This window comes from Erigeron canadensis, chromosome 1 (genome assembly GCF_010389155.1).
Source record: "Erigeron canadensis isolate Cc75 chromosome 1, C_canadensis_v1, whole genome shotgun sequence".
Taxonomy (NCBI): Eukaryota; Viridiplantae; Streptophyta; class Magnoliopsida; order Asterales; family Asteraceae; genus Erigeron; species Erigeron canadensis.
Genome location: NC_057761.1, coordinates 38,142,533 through 38,164,365, shown reverse-complemented (window position 1 = coordinate 38,164,365; position 21,833 = coordinate 38,142,533). Strand labels below are relative to the sequence as shown.

At 31.8% G+C, this 21,833-nt stretch overlaps 4 protein-coding genes across 5 annotated transcripts; 3 read left to right on the top strand and 1 right to left on the bottom strand.

Moving 5' to 3' along the window:
- The first annotated feature begins 662 nt into the window (after positions 1-662).
- Positions 663-1,727, top strand: LOC122591841 (putative clathrin assembly protein At1g25240). Its single transcript, XM_043764074.1, has one exon. The coding sequence runs from the start codon at positions 663-665 to the stop codon at positions 1,647-1,649; it is 987 nt and encodes a 328-aa protein (XP_043620009.1). The 3' UTR covers positions 1,650-1,727.
- A 201-nt stretch (positions 1,728-1,928) lies between these two features.
- Positions 1,929-3,632, bottom strand: LOC122585308 (protein BASIC PENTACYSTEINE2-like). Its single transcript, XM_043757436.1, has 2 exons — positions 3,559-3,632; positions 1,929-2,975 (listed from the first exon to the last, which is right to left on the bottom strand). Exon 2 carries the CDS (start codon positions 2,967-2,969, stop codon positions 2,052-2,054), a length of 918 nt encoding a protein of 305 aa, XP_043613371.1. The 5' UTR covers positions 2,970-2,975; positions 3,559-3,632; the 3' UTR covers positions 1,929-2,051.
- Positions 3,633-6,477: 2,845 nt separating this feature from the next.
- On the top strand, positions 6,478-9,838 carry LOC122585307 (PHD finger protein MALE STERILITY 1). The gene is made up of 3 exons (XM_043757435.1): positions 6,478-6,772; positions 7,146-7,422; positions 8,425-9,838. The coding sequence occupies exons 1-3, from the start codon at positions 6,478-6,480 to the stop codon at positions 9,836-9,838; spliced, it is 1,986 nt and encodes a 661-aa protein (XP_043613370.1).
- A 9,127-nt stretch (positions 9,839-18,965) lies between these two features.
- On the top strand, positions 18,966-21,626 carry LOC122611105 (zinc finger protein SHOOT GRAVITROPISM 5-like). Of its 2 annotated transcripts, none has more exons than XM_043784081.1 (3): positions 18,966-19,076; positions 19,600-19,999; positions 20,776-21,626. In XM_043784081.1, exons 2-3 carry the CDS (start codon positions 19,707-19,709, stop codon positions 21,386-21,388), a joined length of 906 nt encoding a protein of 301 aa, XP_043640016.1. In that variant the 5' UTR covers positions 18,966-19,076; positions 19,600-19,706; the 3' UTR covers positions 21,389-21,626. The 2 variants fall into 2 exon arrangements, with proteins under 2 accessions (XP_043640016.1, XP_043640010.1); XM_043784075.1 differs by having other exon boundaries at positions 18,966-19,476.
- Positions 21,627-21,833: the final 207 nt, after the last annotated feature.

The following is a 21,833-nucleotide window of genomic DNA, read 5'->3' as shown; positions in this document are numbered from 1 at the left end:
CTCTTCTTTGGCACGCTTCCATCAGATTATATGCTGGATCGGGCTGGTTATTAAGTACAGAGCTATATTTATTCGACTAGTGTATATGTGGTTGTTTATGAGGAATAGATATTTCAATGGTCGGGAAGGTTTAATAAGTTATTAGAGTAATTTTAGGCATATGCATGGATACTGTTTACCAATTCAGGAAATTACCATTAATAAATGAGAAAAGTGAGCATGGGGCTATTATGCACCCAAGTTGGATGAAAAAACCTTCACATATGAATATTTTAATATTTTGAATAAATGTTTGGCCCCTTATGATTTTTATGGTTTTTAAAAAGGTATGTGGGAAGTTTTTCACCTAACTTAGGTGCTTAAGAGCCTCATTCTTTTTCCCATTAGTAAATTGAGCCTGGAAATGTAAAAGGTAAGGAAGTTGGTCAAACATGGCAAAATATTAGATTTATCATCAGCTACTAAATATAGAACAGATCATATAAAACATATACCACAAAATCACCAAGATAATAGGGAGTCAAAGTCGATCAATATATATACGTATATGTGACAAAACAAAGAAAGTTGTCAAACATATAGAAAATTAGTTAGTAAAGAAAGAACAACGCTCATCGGTGGTCATTGGCAGGGACGAGGGTACATATAAATACGAGCAAGGAATGCGGATGTTGAAACGGGCTTCTGATGCGTTGAAAGACGCAAGCAGTCTTTTCATCGCAAATTGGACTCCCAGATCAGCATATCGAAATCCTGACATTGAGGCTTGTGTCATAAAAGCCACCAGCCATAATGGTTCTCGTATTGATTACAACAGCGCCCAACGCATATTTGCATGGATTCGTGTTTCCAGCCATTACATCCATCCAGTATTATCTGCCCTTTCCACTAGAATGGAAAGGACTCATAATTGGACAGTGGCCTTGAAAGGTCTCATGCTTTTGCATGGGATCTTTAGTTGCAAAGTCCCTGCCATTCAGCGGATTGGCCAATTACCGTTTGATCTCTCAAATTTCAAAGACCGAAATCCTAATTTATGTCATCATGAAGCGTTCATCCGTGCTTACTACACATATCTCAACAAAAAATCATCTCTAATGTTCCAACAAGAACCAAAGACAGGAAGTCTTAGAAAAGGAAGCAAAGAAAAACCGAGACAACCATCCACGATGCAAGATCTTGTTATGTTGGAGAATCTTCAGGGTTTGCTAGATACATTGCTGGATATCAAGCCGCTAAAAGAAAAGATGGCAAATGTCTTGGTTCTTGAAGCAATGGATTGCATTGTAATCGAGATATTTGATATCTACAGTCGAATCTGTAACGGAATAGCAGCAGTTCTCGTGAGGTTATATGCTGTTGGAAAAGATGAAGCTGTAAAGGCGTTTTCGATTTTGCAAAAAGCAGCTGCTCAGGCCGAGGTTTTGTCTCGATATATAGAATTTTGCAGGGACTTTGGAGTCACCAAAGCATCAGAGAGCCCCAAAATCGTGCACATCCGCAAAGAGGATATCCAAGCACTAAAGAACATAATAGATAAGGTTTCAAACCAACAAAAGATTGAAGAATTGATTCCAAGAGAAGAGGACAAAGCCATGATCCTCCAGGAGGACATCAAGGAAACCGATTTAATGAATGGTGTTACCTGAAATGTTTTGATTATGCGCGAGGATGAACTGCTTTACTGAATCTCAATGTTGAACATAAACCGTGTGCTAAATCTCATTGTTCTTGTACTACACATATGGAATGATTGCTTGTAAGCCGGTTGATTATTGCTAAATTCAAATGAACATAAAGATTATTTCAATGCGATCTATTACAGTAAGTGCGCAAGAATCATGTTATAAAAAACACAATAACATGATCATATTCTCGATCAACTCGTAGAAACCAAGAAACACAGATAATCGGTTTTTAAAGACAAATTTAGGAACTGCAACCAATATATGAACAAAAAGAGACCAATGTTGAAAAGGTAACAAAAAAATGTGAACATGAATGTTATCAGGAAATCTACCAAAGTAAAGAAAACTAATTCTACTGTTAAACTAGGCAAAGATGGTGACAAATTTATTAGAACCATGTTTCGCCCAATGACTTCTCAAATCAATTGCATTAGTAAAGTTATAACCTTTAGACGCTAGCTTCTCTAGAACCTTCTTGAATGCACCTTTGCTCATTTTACGCCCTGCAATTCTTGCACCACGACGTTTGGTGCTTAATGGAAGTGGATACATTGATATGGTGGTGGTGCAACATGCTGATTGCCACCCACCTAATCCCCATCTGTAACATTGTTGAGGAGCTCCAGTACACGAACAAACAGGAATCGGGATGCCAGAAATGTCCATATCAATCCCATTTATTACAACATCAATACTCTTTCTCATTGTTCTTGCACGGTGGCCTATTGTGTTGTTGTTCTGTTTTGGGGTCGTAGGGTTCTTTTTCGGGTTTTTTGTTTTCAGCATTTTAGGGGTAGTCATGGCTCCTCTTTTCTTCATAGAGCCACCCCCACCCCCACCACCACTTGTGCCACTATTTCCACTCCCCCCACTATCTTTTCTGGTAACTACACTGTCTTCCACACTCATACTCATCTCATGACCTTTCAACAAATCAAGTGGCGGCACCATTTGGATCGACTGGGACGCTGACGTATTCGCAATTCTGGAAAAATTAGGACTTCCAGATCGCATATGCTGCTGCATTTGAGCAAATCTTTCTCTTGGCATCCAATTATCTCTTAAATTCAAAGGTAAAGGCGATACGGGCACCATATGGGTATGAGGAAGTTGATAACCTGGTCCATTAAGGTTAACCATTAAGAAACTTTCTCGTTGAGAAAGAAACGGTTTCGAGTCACTATGGTCACGGACAGGAAGCATCAATTGCAAACCATGGGGTTCCTTATATGAAGCTTCATAAGTTCCCCAATTTCTCATAGGCAATACATCATCATCCATCAAAAACTACATATCCAAACAAATAAACCAACATACCAACAAAAAGATTAGAACTTTGCAAGATAAACCATCAATGCCATTGAACCCGAAAGCCGAAAACTAAACTTCTATAAAGATTAATCAAAATATAGCTAAATGAGCAGGAACCCAACTCATTTCCCCAAAAATCTTTATATAAAGCACATTTTTTTAGATCCAATTTGAACATTGCAACACAATCAAACCCTAATAACTCAAAAGCAATTCTCATTATTAGCAAATTATACAAACCCCAGATTAAATAAGCATAAAAGTTGACAACTTTATGTGTTTTATGTAGATCTAAGCTAAAATCTGATGAAATTAACAGACCCCAGATCGAAAAATTAAAGCTCTAACAATTATAAATGCAGGAAAAACATGTAATAAACTGAATTTCATTTCAAGTTAATAACAATGGGGAAAGCCCTAATATTCTTTACCAAAAATAAAATAGAATGAAAAGAACAAATAATATTGGAGGTATGAGAGGGGTTAAATAGAGAGATACAAAATTTGTATGTATGTATGCAGAGAGAGAGAGAGAGAGAGAGAGAGCGAGCGAGCTCACCTGTGCTGGTAAAACAGGTGAAATTTTCAGGGTTATTGTTTGGAGAAAGAAACTAACGAGAATGTGAATTTGGATGTAGCTATGTATTTTTTTTTTCTCCTCATTTTTATGTATGTAGATGTCTGGCCAATTGGGCATTAATATTTTTGAAAGTAATAAAAATCTAAATAAACGGAATTTAACGAAATGTTTTATAAAGATTTTTGAAATATAACTATTTTACTATTAATAAATTAATTTATAGTATAAGTCTCTGAACTTTTAAAATGTCTCCACTACCCTTTATATCAATTACATTTAACCTATAACACTCGTCGCCGCCGCCGCTACTACCAATAATCGACGCCGTCACTAACCTCACCACCAACACCAAACCACCGTCACTATCACTGTCGCTGTATTGCACGGGTACCATATTAACTTATTTTGAAGATTCAAGTGACAGTCAGAATGACTCCAAGGAATAGAAATTCCTCCATCTTTACAAAGAACCAAATACCCATAAAAAATTTTAGAACTAAGCATGATCTAAGTGTGTATATAAAGGGAAATGGTATCACAAATAATGATTAATTTATCACATAATACAACCTTTAATTTTGTTTTGAACAACCAATTTTATTGATACGGACTTGGACAAGATACCGAAAATAATATAACTTTTATAACTCATTATATAAGTCAATAAACCACATGTATGGTAAATATTTTAATTATTATGATCCCAATATCATTTCTCATGTAATAAAGAATATGTAATGTAATAATAGCTTAGAAAAAAAAAATGATAGAAAATGAAATAGATCGATAAGTTTGTTTGCAATTGTGGAAAAATATTGGTAAGCCAAATATTCATGAATTTGGGTTTTAATTTGTACAGACATGTCACGTACCCTTTGTCCCCTATAAAGTTGACCTTACTATGTTTACCGCTTACCAAACTATGGAGCGCAAGTTAAAATCCGACTATAAACATGATTGAGCATATTTAATCATAAAATTTGCTAAAACGAGAGGTATTTTTCTTGACAGGTGTACGTCATTTATGATGCCGACACACTCACTGCCATCAAATGGGAGAGATCATCTCAACAGTGGGTAATCGGTTGTCTAAACCGGGTCCCATTACATCCACACTGAGATGACTGTCAGGGAGAAAACTCCAAGAGGCTCCCGCACATGGGAAATTTAACAGAGAGTCGATTCTGCACCTAGCAGGGATCAAACCCTCCACCTCAAGGATAAAAACCCGGGTGACTCACCACTGGACCATTGGATCATTGTCAAAAAAAACGTGAAGTATTTGATGGAGGGGTTTTACACGGCATGAGTTGTAGAACCTGCACATGTCGATACCCATGTGATATAAGGGATCAGAATGTTCCTTCTAATTTACACTTTCACTAAATTTGTGTATATGTTCCTTTCAAATTTTAACCTTTTTTCTCAAACTTAGTTTGTCTGTGTAATTAATGTGCAACAAGTCTTCGTATTCTTTTTGGTATATAATTTAAAGTGGCTAATATTTGTTAAATTTTACTCGTAATTGATTACATTTAGGCATATAAACTAGTTAATGGAACTAGTTTTCAGGTGGATCATAGTGTTGGTGATGAATGGTATTAGTTTCGAAGTTTGACTGCTTGTACTTGAAATGCTCTCATTTCTACTATATAATTTACCAAACAAAAGAATCATCCTTCTTGTATGGATTTTTAATAGTAGAATTCAATTTGATTCTCTACACTTGTTCTCATTCCATTCATTTATATATATTTTTCTAACTCCATTTTATACGAATCACTTGTACAGTTGTACCAAAGACCCTAATGAATAAATGAAATGAAGTAACTAAAATAAACAACCTCATCATGTCATTTAAAAGAAATGCAACGTTTCACTCGGTATATGATTTACTTGTTTTTAATTAGTACAAATGTACAATACATGATTCTTGTAACTTCATGCCTATGGTAATTGTTTGATATTTAATTCAATAAAAATCACAAAAACTTGTATGCCCTTTACCGCGAATTAACACTCTTCTTTTTAACGGATTTATTATTCTGACACTGGGCTATTATAAATTTTATTGGGCTGATGGAAAATATTGATGATCACGAGTCAACTTGGGCTAGGCCCACTACCAAAATGTCCGCTTCAACTTTGACCATTATATAACTCTGTGAGCAAGGATTAAGTCGAAAAAAGATAAAAATCAAACCAAATCGACATCGAATTTTAGAAGTTGATTTAATTTAATTTTCGAATCTTTGGTTGGTTTAGGACTAAAGCCGTCTCAAAATTAGAATTGAAAATTTATAAAGCATTTTCAACAACTAAACGTAACTTTAAAATCTTAAAGGCTTATATTTGTCTTTCTTTTAGATTCAAAAAACACTTTAATGAAGTTGAGGTCCTCTTTTCTCGTTGTCTCGAGTAACTCCAACAAAACAAAATCACACGAACCAACACGTACGATATTATAAGTATACATTATTACAAAATAAGGATATATACTATATGTTATGGAGTAGTTGGCCAACAAACATTGCGTGTGACTCCTAAGATATATGGCTGTGTGCCTCGGCTGACCCCAAAAATTGTCGGAAACATCATGCATAACTTGCATGATCTTACTCAATATATATAAAGTTCGTTAATTAATCTTATCACCAATTCAATTCTACAATAACCATACCATGCATAATGTATCACCATGCGATAGATTTGCTAGATCAATCACGCACTTAGTGATCACTCGATATGAGTTGATTTTTAACTTTAAGGATATATTAGTACACCTTTTTATATACACAAACACATCTTGTGTGATCAATCTATACATGTAATTATGTGATATTTTAAGACCCCGTTAAATTCTACGGTTTGAAACTTTGTTCTAGCTTCTTGATAAGCATGTCGTCATTGGATCCTAGTGGGTGCAAGAAAAGGAAGAGAGTCGAGAGGGTGTTTAAGTTCAAGGCATTTGGCGAACAAGGGTACCCGATAGAGAGTTGCGGTACTTTTAGAGATAATGTAAAGGCTCTCTTAGAATATGGAAATGTAGAAATGGCGTTCGTGAATGGAATGACATTTTGGTCGTTTCAACTTGAAGTCCATCGTCACCCTCCGTCCCATGTCTTGTTATTTGTGGTTGAAGAGTTGGTAGAGGCTTCGCCCAATCGTCATTGCAAGCATTGTATATATGTTGGTAAATCCTCATCTTAATTTACTAATTCAAATCTCTCTTGATCGGTATAAGCTAGAACACCAATAATTGAAGGTGGCATTTTTAGGCGACGACAAAATGTCATCGCTAAAGGTCACTAAATGACAAAATAAACTTTCTTCCTGACTCTGTTGTCACTAAAGGTTCCTAAAAGACCTTTAGCGAAAACAGCTGTGCATACAATGTTGCAAAATCATTTTTTCTTGTGGTACTGAATCTACACGTATAACTAATAATCTAAATGCTCTAACTGTTAGGAACGAATAATTCATGGATTATATTAATGTTTTTTTCTATGTGGGTACATTCAGTACTAACTATAGCTTTTGGCACAATATATATATGGAAAGTATAGGGTGGGGCGACCATATGATATGCAATAAGAAATATCATTTTTTTGTGCCTTCAAAGGATACAATGGCTGCTTTTTTGAGCTATGAAGGAAACCACAGCAGCATAGTAATGGGTAAGTCAAATTTTGTGGAATTAAATGGGCATACAATGCATGGTGTGTTTCACTCTAATGGATTTGGGCATTTGCTATGTGTCAATGGGTTCGAGACTGGTTCGAACTTGGCAGGGCACCTTATATTGGAATTTTGGAGCCGTCTTTGTTCCTGCTTGCAAGCCAGGTCAGGTCTAAAACTTAACCATATGGGAAACTTTGTTTCAGTTATCGGTTATATATGACATATCATTTTGTAACCTAATTAAATATTTTAAGTAAAACTTTTGTAATTAAGTGATTTTTAATTATACGTTCTAAATTTCTGTAGTTTTATAGGAAGTCGAGTGACGAGATTGATAACTTTGTTTTAAAGCAACATATTTCTGTTATGATAAAGGATTTGATTTTTTTTCAAATTGGGCGAAAACGGTAATATTTAGCTGTTAAAAAAAATATAGACCTTTAACAAGTTACAAGGCTCACTAGCTAGCATTACAATATGTATGACATCTCACAAATTTTTTTTTTTAAGTTAGTTTCGATTCAGACATGCTTTTTATTTGATTTTTAAAACTACATATTTATGAATAATTACCTGTTAAGTTATAGTTTTGTTAGTAACCGTGGCTAGTGTTATGATAATAAAAATTTTAAAAACTAAAAAAGAAAACTAAAAAAATAATGGTCAAACACATCTTATGAAATACAAAGAAAATGACACCTAATACTCCGGGTAACAACTTTCCCTGAGTCGTCCGTATTGACAACAATAGCACTTTTTTTAACTGTATCTCAAAGTTAATTAAGTCAAAGCAAGTTAAAACAAAAAATGAGGATAATATTCAATCTTCTAAAGGAGTTCAGGACACTTATTTGTGAGAAGGGAGTAAACTAAATAGCACTAGTTAAAAATAGCGATCAAAGAGTTTGTTTGAATGTGGACATCAGGTCTCATTGATAACAGATGTAAATTCTCAAACCAATCATATGGTTAAAATGGAAGAATTACTTAATTGTGGATTTGAACTGCATTATTACAGCAAAAAATGAAATAGCTTTAACCAATTTGACAAGCCATCATAATCTAGATTGTGTTATTGCTATGCACATGAGTTGCCCCCTTCAATTCCTATGGGTTAAGTTTTATCTAACTTGATGCCAATTTTACATCTTTGTGAATATATAGGAAAGTTAGCTTGATTGATTTGGCAAAGCAGAAAAGCATGGAATTGAGGCTGCTTCATGGGGCAGCATATGGTCAATCATGGTTTGGTCATTGGGGTTACCAATTTGGAAGAGGAACCTTTGGTGTCACACAACAAATGTATCATAAGGCCCTTGAAGCCCTCCAAAACATTCCTCTCTGCATCCTTGCTCATCATATCGGCACCTCAAATATGGAGATCCCGATCTTGTTCTCTAGATATCAAACACTTTCTAGCCATTCTTTGCTGACCCTTGGTGATCTACTCCGGTTCATGTTAGACCTCAAATCCCGGCTTCCTAAAGAGAGTGCTCTGCAGTCATACAACCCTGGCATCTTGGTTGAGAATTCTTGTAGATGGTCACCTAAACGTATTGAGATGGCTGCACGAGTTATTGTTGAATCTTTAAAGAAAGCTAAATTTAGATGGGTTTCAAGGCAAGAAGTCCGTGATGCTGCACGTGCCTATGTTGGTGACACGGGCTTACTAGATTTTGTGCTCAAATCGTTAGGGAACCATGTCGTGGGGAAGTACTTGGTCCGTCGTTGTTTGAACCCTGTAACAAAAGTTTTAGAGTACTGCTTAGAAGACATTTCTAACCCTACTTCAAATAATCAAGAGGAGGTTGATACAAGTGACTCGAATCAATTAAAGGCCCGTTCCAAGATTAACCGGGTTCAACTCATGAATGACATGTTTTACATATACCGCCACATTCTAAGAGGACAAACAAAAGGCATGGATAACACAATAACCTCTACGATTTCACTAGCATCGAGAATAGTTCTCGATTCCAAGTACTTCATTAAAGATTACACTGGAGAGACACTTTCCAAAATTGATTCACAAGTAGGATCAGAGAAATCAAAACTCTATTGCACCGTAGCAATACAAGATAAGGGAAGGCTCAACCGCCACGAGGAAGGTGGAGAAGAAAAGTTAATTAGTGCACCATATGAAACGATCACACTAAAAAACAACGCAACGTTTGATGAACTCATATCAGAAGTTGAGAAAATTTTTAAGGAAATATATTTGGGATTTAAGAGTTTCATGTTAGGGTCAATAATCAACTTAAATAATAATCCGAAAGGCTCTGATCAGGTATTTAGAGTAACAAAAACCGGTAGCAAACTTGTGTTCCAAGGGAAACTGGTTGATCAGATGGGAATGAACCATGATGGCGTATACGAAAGTGGGTCAAGACAAAGCGTAATAGTGGATTGTGGTTGCGGGACAAAAGACGACGATGGTGAACGTATGGTGGCGTGTGATATATGTGAAGTTTGGCAGCACACAAGGTGTTTAAAGATCCCAAACAACGAAGAGATTCCGAATATATATGTTTGCAGTCGATGTGAACAGGACATCTTAGTTTTACCAACACTGCCTTAATCAGTACGTTGCAAATTAGGGTAATTAATTAGCATATATAGCAACCTTAATCTTAATTACTTGATACAAATGTAGTTACAGTCACAGATTTACATATATATCATCAACAATGCTATGTAAGATTCAAAACGAAAATCTTGTTTGCCTGATCATACATAAACAATAATCAATATTAAAAACAGCAAAAAGGGAGACTGAATAGTAAAAAAAAGAAAAGTAAAATCACAATAGGATTCAATTCCAATCCATGTACGTGTTTTAATTAAGTACACATATAAACTTATGGGAATTGACAAAAGATGTCATCGGTTTGAATAGACTTGTAAACTATAATGACGTGTAAAAGAAGTGCGATAATAAAATTTGACCCTTTTGTGACACAAGATTTCATTAATCAGAAAACGTAACTGAAAAAAAAAAGAAACAATCTTTTCTCACACTCGATGTTAGCAAAAAGAAAGATTTTTTTTTTTACCATTACCCATCTATAAAAGTGTCTGGAAAGTGGAAACACGACTACATGACACTTTTTAATTAGTGGATCGTATTGCTTTTTATTATGAACCTTTTAATTAAGATCTCAAAAAAAAAAAAAAAAGATCAAGAGAGATATGTTTTAATCCCTGTATCAATTTTTCACCAGCCATGATCGATCCACCTATTTAAGATGAAAACCATATATTCGGTAAAAGACTAAAAGATTATAAAAGTATCCTTATTAGTTTGTGTGTATATATCCTTCAGAATTTAATATTTTTTTACATTCGATCTATATTCCAGCTTTATATATTTTTATTAGATTTTTGTTTAAAATAAAAAACTAAACCTCTTTAACAACTCTTGAAAAGCTTGTGTCAAACATAGCCTGCTATACCCGGCTTTCTCATACGACTATTGGTGGGATTAGTTGTTGTTCATATTCTTTATATATATATATATATATATATATACGAATTCACTAGACAAGTTTGCATTTCCTTTAACTAGACAGCCATCGTCGACTTGTTGTCTCTGGCTTTCGTTCACTAGCTATATAAAAAGAACACGAAAATCGATCCATCAATTCCTCCAAAGAAACAATTCGCACAAAACAAATTCTTTTTGTCTCTGAAAAAAAAAAATTCTCTATATCTATCATCATATCTTGATATACGTGTGTATTTGTATTTATGTGTGTCGGGGAGACAAACATTCCTTGGATTCTATACATATATTTGCTCTTGAAATTTTTGGTTTTGGATTGATTGTGTATATATATTTATATATAGTCGATGAAAACATCTTAAATTCTAGCTACCACTCGTAGATGGCAACAAAAATAAAACATGACAAGTGCCTTATGATTTGCATTCGATGTGGACACGACCTCGTAAAATACTAATCATGGCCGGAATTATTGAATTGCACATGGATAAATGTTATAATGTTGGTAATATGTATTATCTTTCAATATATATGGAATTAAAATCTTAACTTACTTTTTCAATATTTAAAGTTTAGTTGAAAAATAGTGAGAATCTATGCACCTAAATCAACGGTACTTTTTCAACTTGACTGCTGGCCATAGAGGTACGAAACAACAATTGCGTCATGTGCACCAAAGTATGTAAAACGAGCTAAGATCTACATGCGGATAGCATTGGATGACTTCTTATACATTTTCTAAGTCCATCATATCATACCATATATATCACATATACTAAACGAATACTAGTTAGGTAGCAAAAAATATACCCAAGATGAGTTGTACAAAACTATTTCTCACTTTTTCCTATTATTTCAACGTAACAATGAGTATTTATCTACACTTATATTTTTTTCACACTAAAATAAAAGTTTTGATTTTTTTATTTATTGACGCTATATATGTAATTTAACAATTAGAGTATCATGTAAACGAGATGGGTACCCGCGCAATGCGACAGTGGTGGTAACGATGTGGTTATTAATCTTAAAATAATTGACGTAAATGATAGTGTAGTTATTTTATGGTTAAAGGATGTATCTTTTGTAAATAACTTTATTAAGAATATTATAGAGATATTAGGAGGAAATATTTAAATTAATTAATAAAGAAAATAGATAGTTTGGATAAATATGGGTGTAAAATACTTTATGGATATATTGGGTAGATTTAGTGTGAGAGTTAAGAATGCGTTGAAAATTAAGAGTATTTCAAAGGTAGAGAATTGTAAAGGAAGAGGGTATAGTTTGTTTAATAATATAGCATAGATATTTAAATTAATTAACAAAGAAAATAGATAGTTTTGATAAATATGGGTGTAAAATATTTTAGGGATATATTGGGTAGATTTAGTATGAGAGTTAGTAATGTGTTAAAAATTAAGAGCATTTTAGGTATTTTAAAGGTAGAAAGTTATAAAGGAAGAGGGTATAGTTTGTTTATTAATATAGTATATATGTACATGTATTTATACTTGACCATTATATATATTGATTATATATATAGTTTTATTGTATATATATATATGGGAAAAGGGAATATAAGGTTGTTCGACACCTAAGCTTAGGTGTGAAACCCCTCACATACCTAATATTTTATTATTTATTGTTTAATGAATAAATGTTTGGGCCCCATGATTTTTATGGTTTAAAAAAATAATATGTGAGTGTCCGACATCTAAGCTTAGATACCTAACAGCCTTATATTCTCATCCCCATATATATATATATATATCTATTAAAAGAGTAGTTATCCTAATATTTTAATACCTCTTTCAATTTAAAGCTATTTTTAAAAATTGACATATAAGCTTTTATCCCATGTGTCATTTTTATAAATTTTTATAATAATTATCTTATTTAAACATATTTAATGAATTCCAAAAATTCTATATATGGCAAAAATATTTTAATAAATTCTCATCAAATATAAATATTAATAAACTATTTTGGGGTTTATGGAATTTGTTATGGTCATCGTTTGATTTTGACAAAAAAAAAAATTATTTAGATTTTTACATGTATAGTCAACTTAATCAGGTTCAATAAAATTATTAACATGTAAGTTTGTTTGTTACTCACACATATAAATTATACTCGGTAATTTATAAATAAATTTTTTTATTATTAAACCAATTCTTTTTATTATCCGTGTTAAAATTATTTTCAAAAAATAAATTTAATAACCGCACATCGTGCGGGTAAAACACCTAGTATATATATATATTGTATTCATATATATACTAGTACAAAATATAACAATATTATCATAATCATAATCCTTATAGCAAGGTAAGAATAAATAAAACAAGAAAGATATTATCAACAATAATTTCCACAATTAATTATAAGAAACTAACAGTTAATGACGTTATACTTTGAAAATTATAAATAATTACATAAGACATATTGATGGATTTGTTTCCCATAGTCACTTTACTTCTTTTTATTTTAAACAAATTTCCCAAACTTTATATAAAAATAACCTAGAAAGTAATAAATAAGATTTAAAAAAAAAAAAAGAAATAAGAATTGATCGTTTGTATAACGGGACATAAAATAAACATCTGAAAGAAACCCAAATTTATTCTTAAAAAATATTTTAAAAAAATAAATAACCCAAAGAATAAGAAGAGAAAGTGTACTAATAAAGCTCCAGTATATTTGAAAAGAAAATCTTTTTAACTTACTGAAAAACAAACAATAAAAGTTAATAAATAACAAAACAAAATAAGAATCAAAGAAAATATACAAACACAATGTATTCCGAGGAAAGAAAAAAAGGAAAGAAAAGCAGCCGTAGGTTTAACAGTTGTAGTGCTTAGACTCACTACAAATACAGTAATATTGTATTTATTTATATTTTTGGTAAATGTGAATAAATTAAAAATTTTATTATGTTTTTTTTGTGTAAAATTATATAAAAATAAAAGTGTGTAGAAATTTTTCTACACTAAAAAGTGTGTAGTGTGCACTTTTAGATTTACACAATTTTTAGCGTGGAGAAATTTCTACACACTTTTACTTTTATATATTTTTTACACACAAAAAAGCATGATAAAGTTTGTAATTTGTTCACACTCACTAAAAATGTGAACAAATGCAATATCGTTTGTAGTTACTCATAGTTATGTAGTAGAAAATATAAATTACAGTATAACCACTACAAAAAAAATACATTTATTCACACTTCCTCTAAAGAAGTGTGAAGAAATTTCTTAATTTATTCACGCTTAAAAATGTTTAAAGTATACATACACATAAAAGTGTGAAAATTTTTGAAAAATTATAATTTTTTAACACTTTTTTTGAAAAAGTATACACAACTTTTTTTCCTTGCATATATAAGTGTGAAAATTTATGATTTTTTAAATTTTTTCACACTTTTAAATATAAATACTTTTTAAACATTTTTAAGTGTGAATAAATTAAAAAAAAATTTCATATTTATTTAAAATAAGTATAAATAAATGATATTTTTGTTGTAGTAAACATTTTTAAGATATTGGGCCAGGCCTAACAGTTAGCTTTATTAGCCCAGTCCCATTAGGGCAACTCTAGCCTAAAACTTTGCATTTAGCTTCCTTGATTTATACAGGATGCACTTTGCATTTAGCCGAAAAATTACGATGAATTGAATTCTTCCACATCAAATATACATGCATTGCGAAAAATAAAATATTGCAAAAAAATAAGAATAATAATTAAAATAATACGTGTTATTTCTTTGGGAATCTAATGATTGTAAATTTATCTTGTCGCTAACTTACTTAGTTTTGTATAGATAAATACATATACATATATTATTAGATATTTTACCCGCACGATGTGCGGCAAGTAAAAGAATTGTTTAATACATACTTGGAAAAAGGTTTTTTAGGGAAAAAATATAGGGTTAAGTGCGCCGGAATGTAATTAACTATGACTGAAACATTATATGTGCACGATTTCAAGTTGACCTTTGTTGTATGCGTGGACTTCCAAAAAATGTTACAATTATGTAACATGGCATACGTGGCAACCATATGAGCTGTCATGTGTAAGTTTTTGATTAGTCGGTTACTAAAAGTTACATGATTTAAACATTTTTACTTAGTTCATGTATACATTAAAGGTCGACTTGAATTCGTGTACACTATAATTTTTCAGCCATAGTTACGTACTTTTAAAATTTGTATACACAAAACAGATTCGTCAAATTGAATAATTTTTTTAAATTTTGTTGTTAGAATTTTTATATATAAATAAAATAACTATAATCAAGGAAAAGTATGAAAATGCCACATTAGATAAAGTTTTACATGATAATGTTTGACAAAAGATTATAAACTTAATTGAACATATTTAGAAACCTAATGGTGTTGCTTTCCTACCTGCATTATGAGAATTATTTTGAGCGAGATGGACGATCTCTTGTGGCTGCATATTTGCTCCGAGCAGAGTGTTTGATAAAGAGTGTCTTTTATCACAACGCATGTCTTATTAAAACAATTACTAACCCGTGAAAGAAACAGACATCTATAACCCGTAACAACAATGAACCGAACATCAATAAAAAGCTCAAATTTGATCATAAATAAAGATATGTGCATAAGAGTTAGAAACCAATTCACATGAAGATAATAACTCAGTTTTCCTAATAAAGAGCCATTTTCATTATCAAAGAGTTCAAAACACAAATATACACATTATGAATCAATTAAAACTAAAGATTTATAATATATGTAACTATCTTTGCCTACAAAATTTGAATCTAATATTATTATTTTTATTATCAAAGAGTTCAAAACACAAATATACACATTATGAATCAATTAAAACTAAAGATTTATAATATATGTAACTATCATTGCCTACAAAATTTGAATCTAATATTATTATTTTTATACGGGATATGAGATTAAATGATAAATAATTGGATGCAATATATTGATGTCTTTGTAAACGTTTGTTTTTTTTATTTAATATACATTGGTTTTTTATTTAATAGATAAATATTGTTAAAAACATATGGAGATGCCATGTAGATAAAATCCTACGTGGCAACATTTTAGCATACGTTTAGCTTTGAAGATGACTTTAAAAGGCTTTGATTACTACTCTTTTAATAGTTATATAGATATATATTTTATATATGACCATCCAATAAGAACATATTAAAAATAAAAATATGTAAGAACCAATAAGATACTTTCAAATCATCAACCATTCAAAAGGGTAATATAGACAAACTATTAATATTTTTTCTTTATCTCCATAAAAACAATAACCGTGAATCTGTGATTCAAATTAGTTTTTAGTTTACAGTTTACATATCATAATTGTACATCCACTTTCATATTAATTAAAAATTAATTTCCATATCATAATTATACATCCTTTCATATTAATTAATTAATTTCCATTTCTTCCAGCCAAGCCCCATACGTTTCTTTCTTTATTACTCCGTATTTAATTTCCAAAATTTCTTAAGAATATTTGTCTTTGTTTATTTAACATCTCATGTATTTGTTTTCGACATTTGTCATTAATGAATTCAAGTCAAATTAGTTTTATGCATTCAAATCATTTTTATACAGCAAAGTGAATTAAATTTTATGCATTCAAATCATTTTTATGCATCCAAGTTAGATTAATTTATGCATCCCATTTCAATGCATCCAAATCTTGTTATAAAATGGATCCACAAATCTTTTTAAAAAATTGATGCACGACCGAGCTATAAATTAAAAAAAGATGCAAAATTTCTCTTAAATGTGAATGCATAACTGGACATTGGATGCACATGCCATCTTAAAAATGGATGCAGAATTCCCATACATAGAAATTCAATCTGTATATAAAGTGGATACAATTTTAACCCAAAAGTGGATGCAAATTGAAACTTCTTTTGCAATAAAACCATGAACGTGGTGGAGTGCGTAACTTATTTTGCAAATTGAAAACTGCAATGAACGTGGTTTTATCTCGGTATGCATTTTTTTCTTTTTGATTTTTTTTTCTTATAAAAAGTTACTATTATGTCCTTTAAAATACATGTAAAAAGACATATTAATCATTAATTTCATTAAATATTTCAAAAATATCTTTAATCATCTTAGCCCTTAATTTTTTTTCCATCTAATGGTGAGAAATTGTTCTCACTGTTCTTATTTTCATCACCGGAAAGCCACCCTTTATATATATATATATATATATATATATATATATATATATATATTTATAATCAATTTAGTCCTGAAATACTTCATTTCTTTGAATAGTGAGAAATAAGATAAATCAAGGAAAGTGGGTCTTCACAGTTTGGTCACATATACTTGTGTTTTTTTTTTCTTTCTTGTTAACTTATCTATATGCACGGAACTACAAAACTAGCTAGTTACTACGGACTACGGAGGTTAATGTACCTTGATAAATAAGGGTTTTTCTAACCATTGCCTTAAAGTTTAGCTTTTAATTTATAGATAGAAATTAAAAGCTAGTTTAATATAAAAACTTTCATTATAATCATCATTTTCCATCTTAATTAAGAAGTATGAATAATTACATAAACATGGAAACTTAGGACAATGCAAGTCTGGTATTCAATTTTTTTTTTTTTAACTGGTCGATAGATCTCTAGTTATTTCTACAAATTCGACTCTATGGAATGACAAGTTTGTAATTTTTTTTCTTGAATCACATGTAACGGGCTCATGATCTACATCTCGTAGTTTAAAATATACGAAGGGCTTTACCACTGTACGGTAAAGTCTTATGTGTCCTTGATGCGAATACCAACTGGCTGTTAAAAAAAGTGAAATTTCAACGAGTACAATTTATGTTTGTAGTTAGTACAACTAAACCTTTTGTTAAAATAACATATATTAGTTGAAAGTTATTTTTATATAAAAAGAAAGTCTGATCACAATTAATGTAAATAATTATTCTGCCTTGACCGTCAATAACGAATTCTATGTATTTTTAACATGTGGATGAACTTATCACATAATATATCTAACACGTAATTTAAGAGTTCTCTTAATTTAAAAAAAAATATCTAATGAATCTAACGAGACACACACAAACGCATGTGTGTAGTCTCTCTATCATATAGTTTTCTACATCTCATATTACATATATCGTTTTTGACGGGATTGGATATCGTTATTGTTGATGAGTGTGTCTCACAAACCTACACCCGTATTTACACACATGCACACGTCATTACCACCACAATCGTGTTGGATCTCCTACATTTTGCCACCACATATTTGTTTACGAAGGAATTGGATATCGTTGTTGTTTTTCACTATCCTATACCACAAGAAAGGATGAATTTTTTGTGTCATATATATATATATATATAAAACACTCATGTTTTATTTATATGTTTTACTTTATAAAGATAGATGGGCAATTAAATAGAGGGTGACACTGACACCTAATTGTATGTAAGAAAACTATTTTTGGTTGATTCACCTCATGGGGATCATTAAGTTTGGTCCAAAAAACACCGATTACATATGGACCAAGATATGGTGTACAAAAAAAAAGATTTCATAACATGCCTTACCAATCACCAGCAACTATTATATGAGCATGCAGCACTAGCTAGCTAGCTAGCTAGTATATATCTTACTTGTAATCATGAATTTTACTAATTACTTTGCAACAGTAAAATAATAAGAGAAGTACTTTTAGTCAAAGGAATCACCTTTCCATCATTTTAACCTTTTTTTCAACTTTACAGTGGAGAAAAAGTGAGAGGGTCGCGTGAGGGGGGAATGGAAGGTCACGTGTAAAGATCATGTTGATCATCAGGGTTACCAAGCATTCATTCATTCATTCATTCAGATATATTGCATATATATATATATATATATATTTTTTTTTTTTTTTCTTTTCTTCAACATTATGATGATGATTAAAGAAAAAAAATAAATGACCGATTTTGTTTGTTTTTTCTCTCATGTGGTGGGGATGTTTTTTTGGTTAATTTCCTCTGCCTGTATGTATTTGCTTTGGTTGTGGGCTCAAGTTATTTTTTGTCATGTGATTGGATCATGTCCCACTTGCTTCTATGCCTTCTCTATCTAATCTTAAACCCCACATTATTCATGTACTCCATTATATATCATATATCTATATATCTATCACACACACACACTTAATACACACACACATAGTTACTACTACTAGCTTTATATACAAGACTTAGCTCAACCTTACCTGCTCAAGGTGGGGGGTCAATGAGAAGAAAAATAATATAAAGGCTCATTTAAAAAGCTAAAAGGTTTTTTTTTTTTTAAAAGCTGATGATTTCACAAAGCAAATTACTGCTTTTTAGGTTATTATGATATTGAAGCAACCAAGTATGTGCTTATATTCATTCAATATCTTCTGATACAGAATAATAAAGGATAGATTCTCTTGATATATAAAGATTTAGCTAGCTAGTAGAGCTTCATCTTTAAGATATATATATATTCTCAAAAAAAGATCACACTACCCACTACAAAAATCCACCCATATGTTAGACAATCACCACCATCACCACCACCACTTCACTTCAACACCTGGCCCTAGTTCAGGTTTAGGGGGTCCTTCTTCTTCTTCTGATCATTTTCCTTCCCAAGATAATATTAATAATGGTCCTCCTGGCAAAAGAAAAAGGCGCCCTGCGGGTACTCCAGGTACCCGCATCCAGATATTAGTGAATTCGATCGCCGAATTCACTTATACTGATAAAGTTTCTTTTTATTAAAACTTTAGATCAATATATATATATAAATCTTGATCATATATAAATTGTGCAGATCCGGATGCTGAGGTAGTGTCTTTGTCACCAAAGACATTACTAGAGTCAGACCAATACGTATGTGAGATCTGCAACCAAGGGTTTCAACGGGATCAGAATCTACAAATGCATAGAAGGCGTCACAAGGTACCATGGAAATTACTAAAAAGGGATTCACCCGAGATCAAGAAGAGGGTTTTCGTGTGCCCCGAACCGAGCTGTTTGCACCATGATCCATGTCATGCTCTTGGAGACTTAGTAGGGATCAAAAAACACTTTAGAAGAAAACACAGTAATAACAAACAATGGGTTTGTGATAAGTGCTCAAAGGGATATGCTGTTCAATCTGATTATAAAGCTCATCTTAAAACTTGTGGCACTAGAGGTCATTCTTGTGACTGTGGTAGAGTTTTTTCCAGGTTCAATTCTCTATCTTTCTTTATTTCCAATTCCCTCTTATATTATTATATTTATATGTGTGGTTTTTTTGATCTATCATATCAAATCAATGTTGATGATTTGATATAATTTGGGTATTTTTACTGCACTCTTTTTCTATATTGATCAGATATATAGACTCATATATACAGATGTGACTTTTCATCATGGCCATTTATGTTTTTCTGATTATACATAAATTTCAGCAAACATTCAGTCAGAAAGCATTTTAAGTTCCTTAAATGGTCTTCTCTGAAAATGTTCAATTATTCTGTTTATTTTATGTAACTTCGTATTTAAAATCTTCAGTCTATCACTGACTCAATAAAATAGTCAATTAATCACAGTTTTAGGTCTAGTACTTATATAATCTATGAATTAATTCCTAGGATCCATGATCTTATTTTGATTTTTTTAAATGTATTAAATAACATGTTTAAGACTAGCTAATAGGTCTTTATTTCAACTTTTTCTTTGCTTAGAATGTTTGTTCCTTTAATCTAGGCAGACAAGCATTATTAAACATACGATAATCCAAGAATAAAACATATGCTCCATTGATAAAATATTATATTAATTGTGTGATTGTTTTTAGCGTTGATTCCTTCTTTTAGTTAATGACTTTTTTGCTGTTGCTTTGTAATCAAGATATCTTTTTAAGGTTCATTTTATATTATTTATATAAGTCAAATTAACTTGTAGTGATATGCATATATACTTTCTTATACATCTTTTGAGATACTCATTTGTGTTGTAGAGTTGAGAGTTTCATCGAGCACCAAGACGCCTGTACGGTCCGAAGAGTCCATGCGGACTTGCCAGCATTCCAGCCCGCATGTTCATCTCGGACCGCATCAAGTACAAGTCCATCTAGTGACAAGAATAATTTCAGTTCCATTCCAACTACTATGCCAATAAGACATATTCCACATTTCCAACAACAAGACATTCAAAGGAACTTGGAACTTCAACTATTACCATCATTATCCCTCTATGAACATAACAATTTGAATCTCTCGATTGGAAGCGGACATAGTTTGCAAAACAAAGAAGAAGAAATGAGGATTGCTATGGCAGACAAGGCATTTGCAGAAGATGCAAGGCAACAAGCCAAGAGACAAATTGAGATGGCCGAGATGGAGTTCGAAAATGCAAAGAGGATTAGGCAACAAGCACAAGTGGAGTTAGAAAGGGCTAAAGTTCTACGCGAACAAGCGACAAAAAAGATCAGTTCCACCATGTTGGAGATCACTTGTTATTCTTGTAGGCAACGGTTTGAAGCCGCTAGTTATATTGGCGCTGCGAGTACAATGGATGAGACCTCCATCGCCCCGAGTTACATGTCTTCGGCATTAACTGAAGGTGAATAAGCAGATTGTTAGTACTATTTTTCAAAACGCCACTATTTCTTTCATTTTCTGCGATATTTTTGTTTAAACCGGCCGTATGACTGTTTATAAGTAATTTCTTTCGTGGTTTTTTTTTTGTTGTATTTACTTCGGAAAGCAAATAAACAAGGGATTGAAGAAAATGCTAGTATATTTGGATGTATATATTTTCACATACTTATTAAATTTCTAGTTTTATAACTAATTGCTTTCTGACACTTAAATAAACTGTACTTACTTGACTATGGGAAAGCCAAGATTTTAGGTCTAGATTGGCCGAACAGTGTATATTTTGTTGAGCTGGGATGAGCTGTATGTGATTTTATTTGATACTACTTTGTTGTGTGGCCAATTAACTTTGAACTAAACATAATACAGCACATAAAAAAACAAAATATAGAGTTTTATAGACATTGTCGGCTAGTTA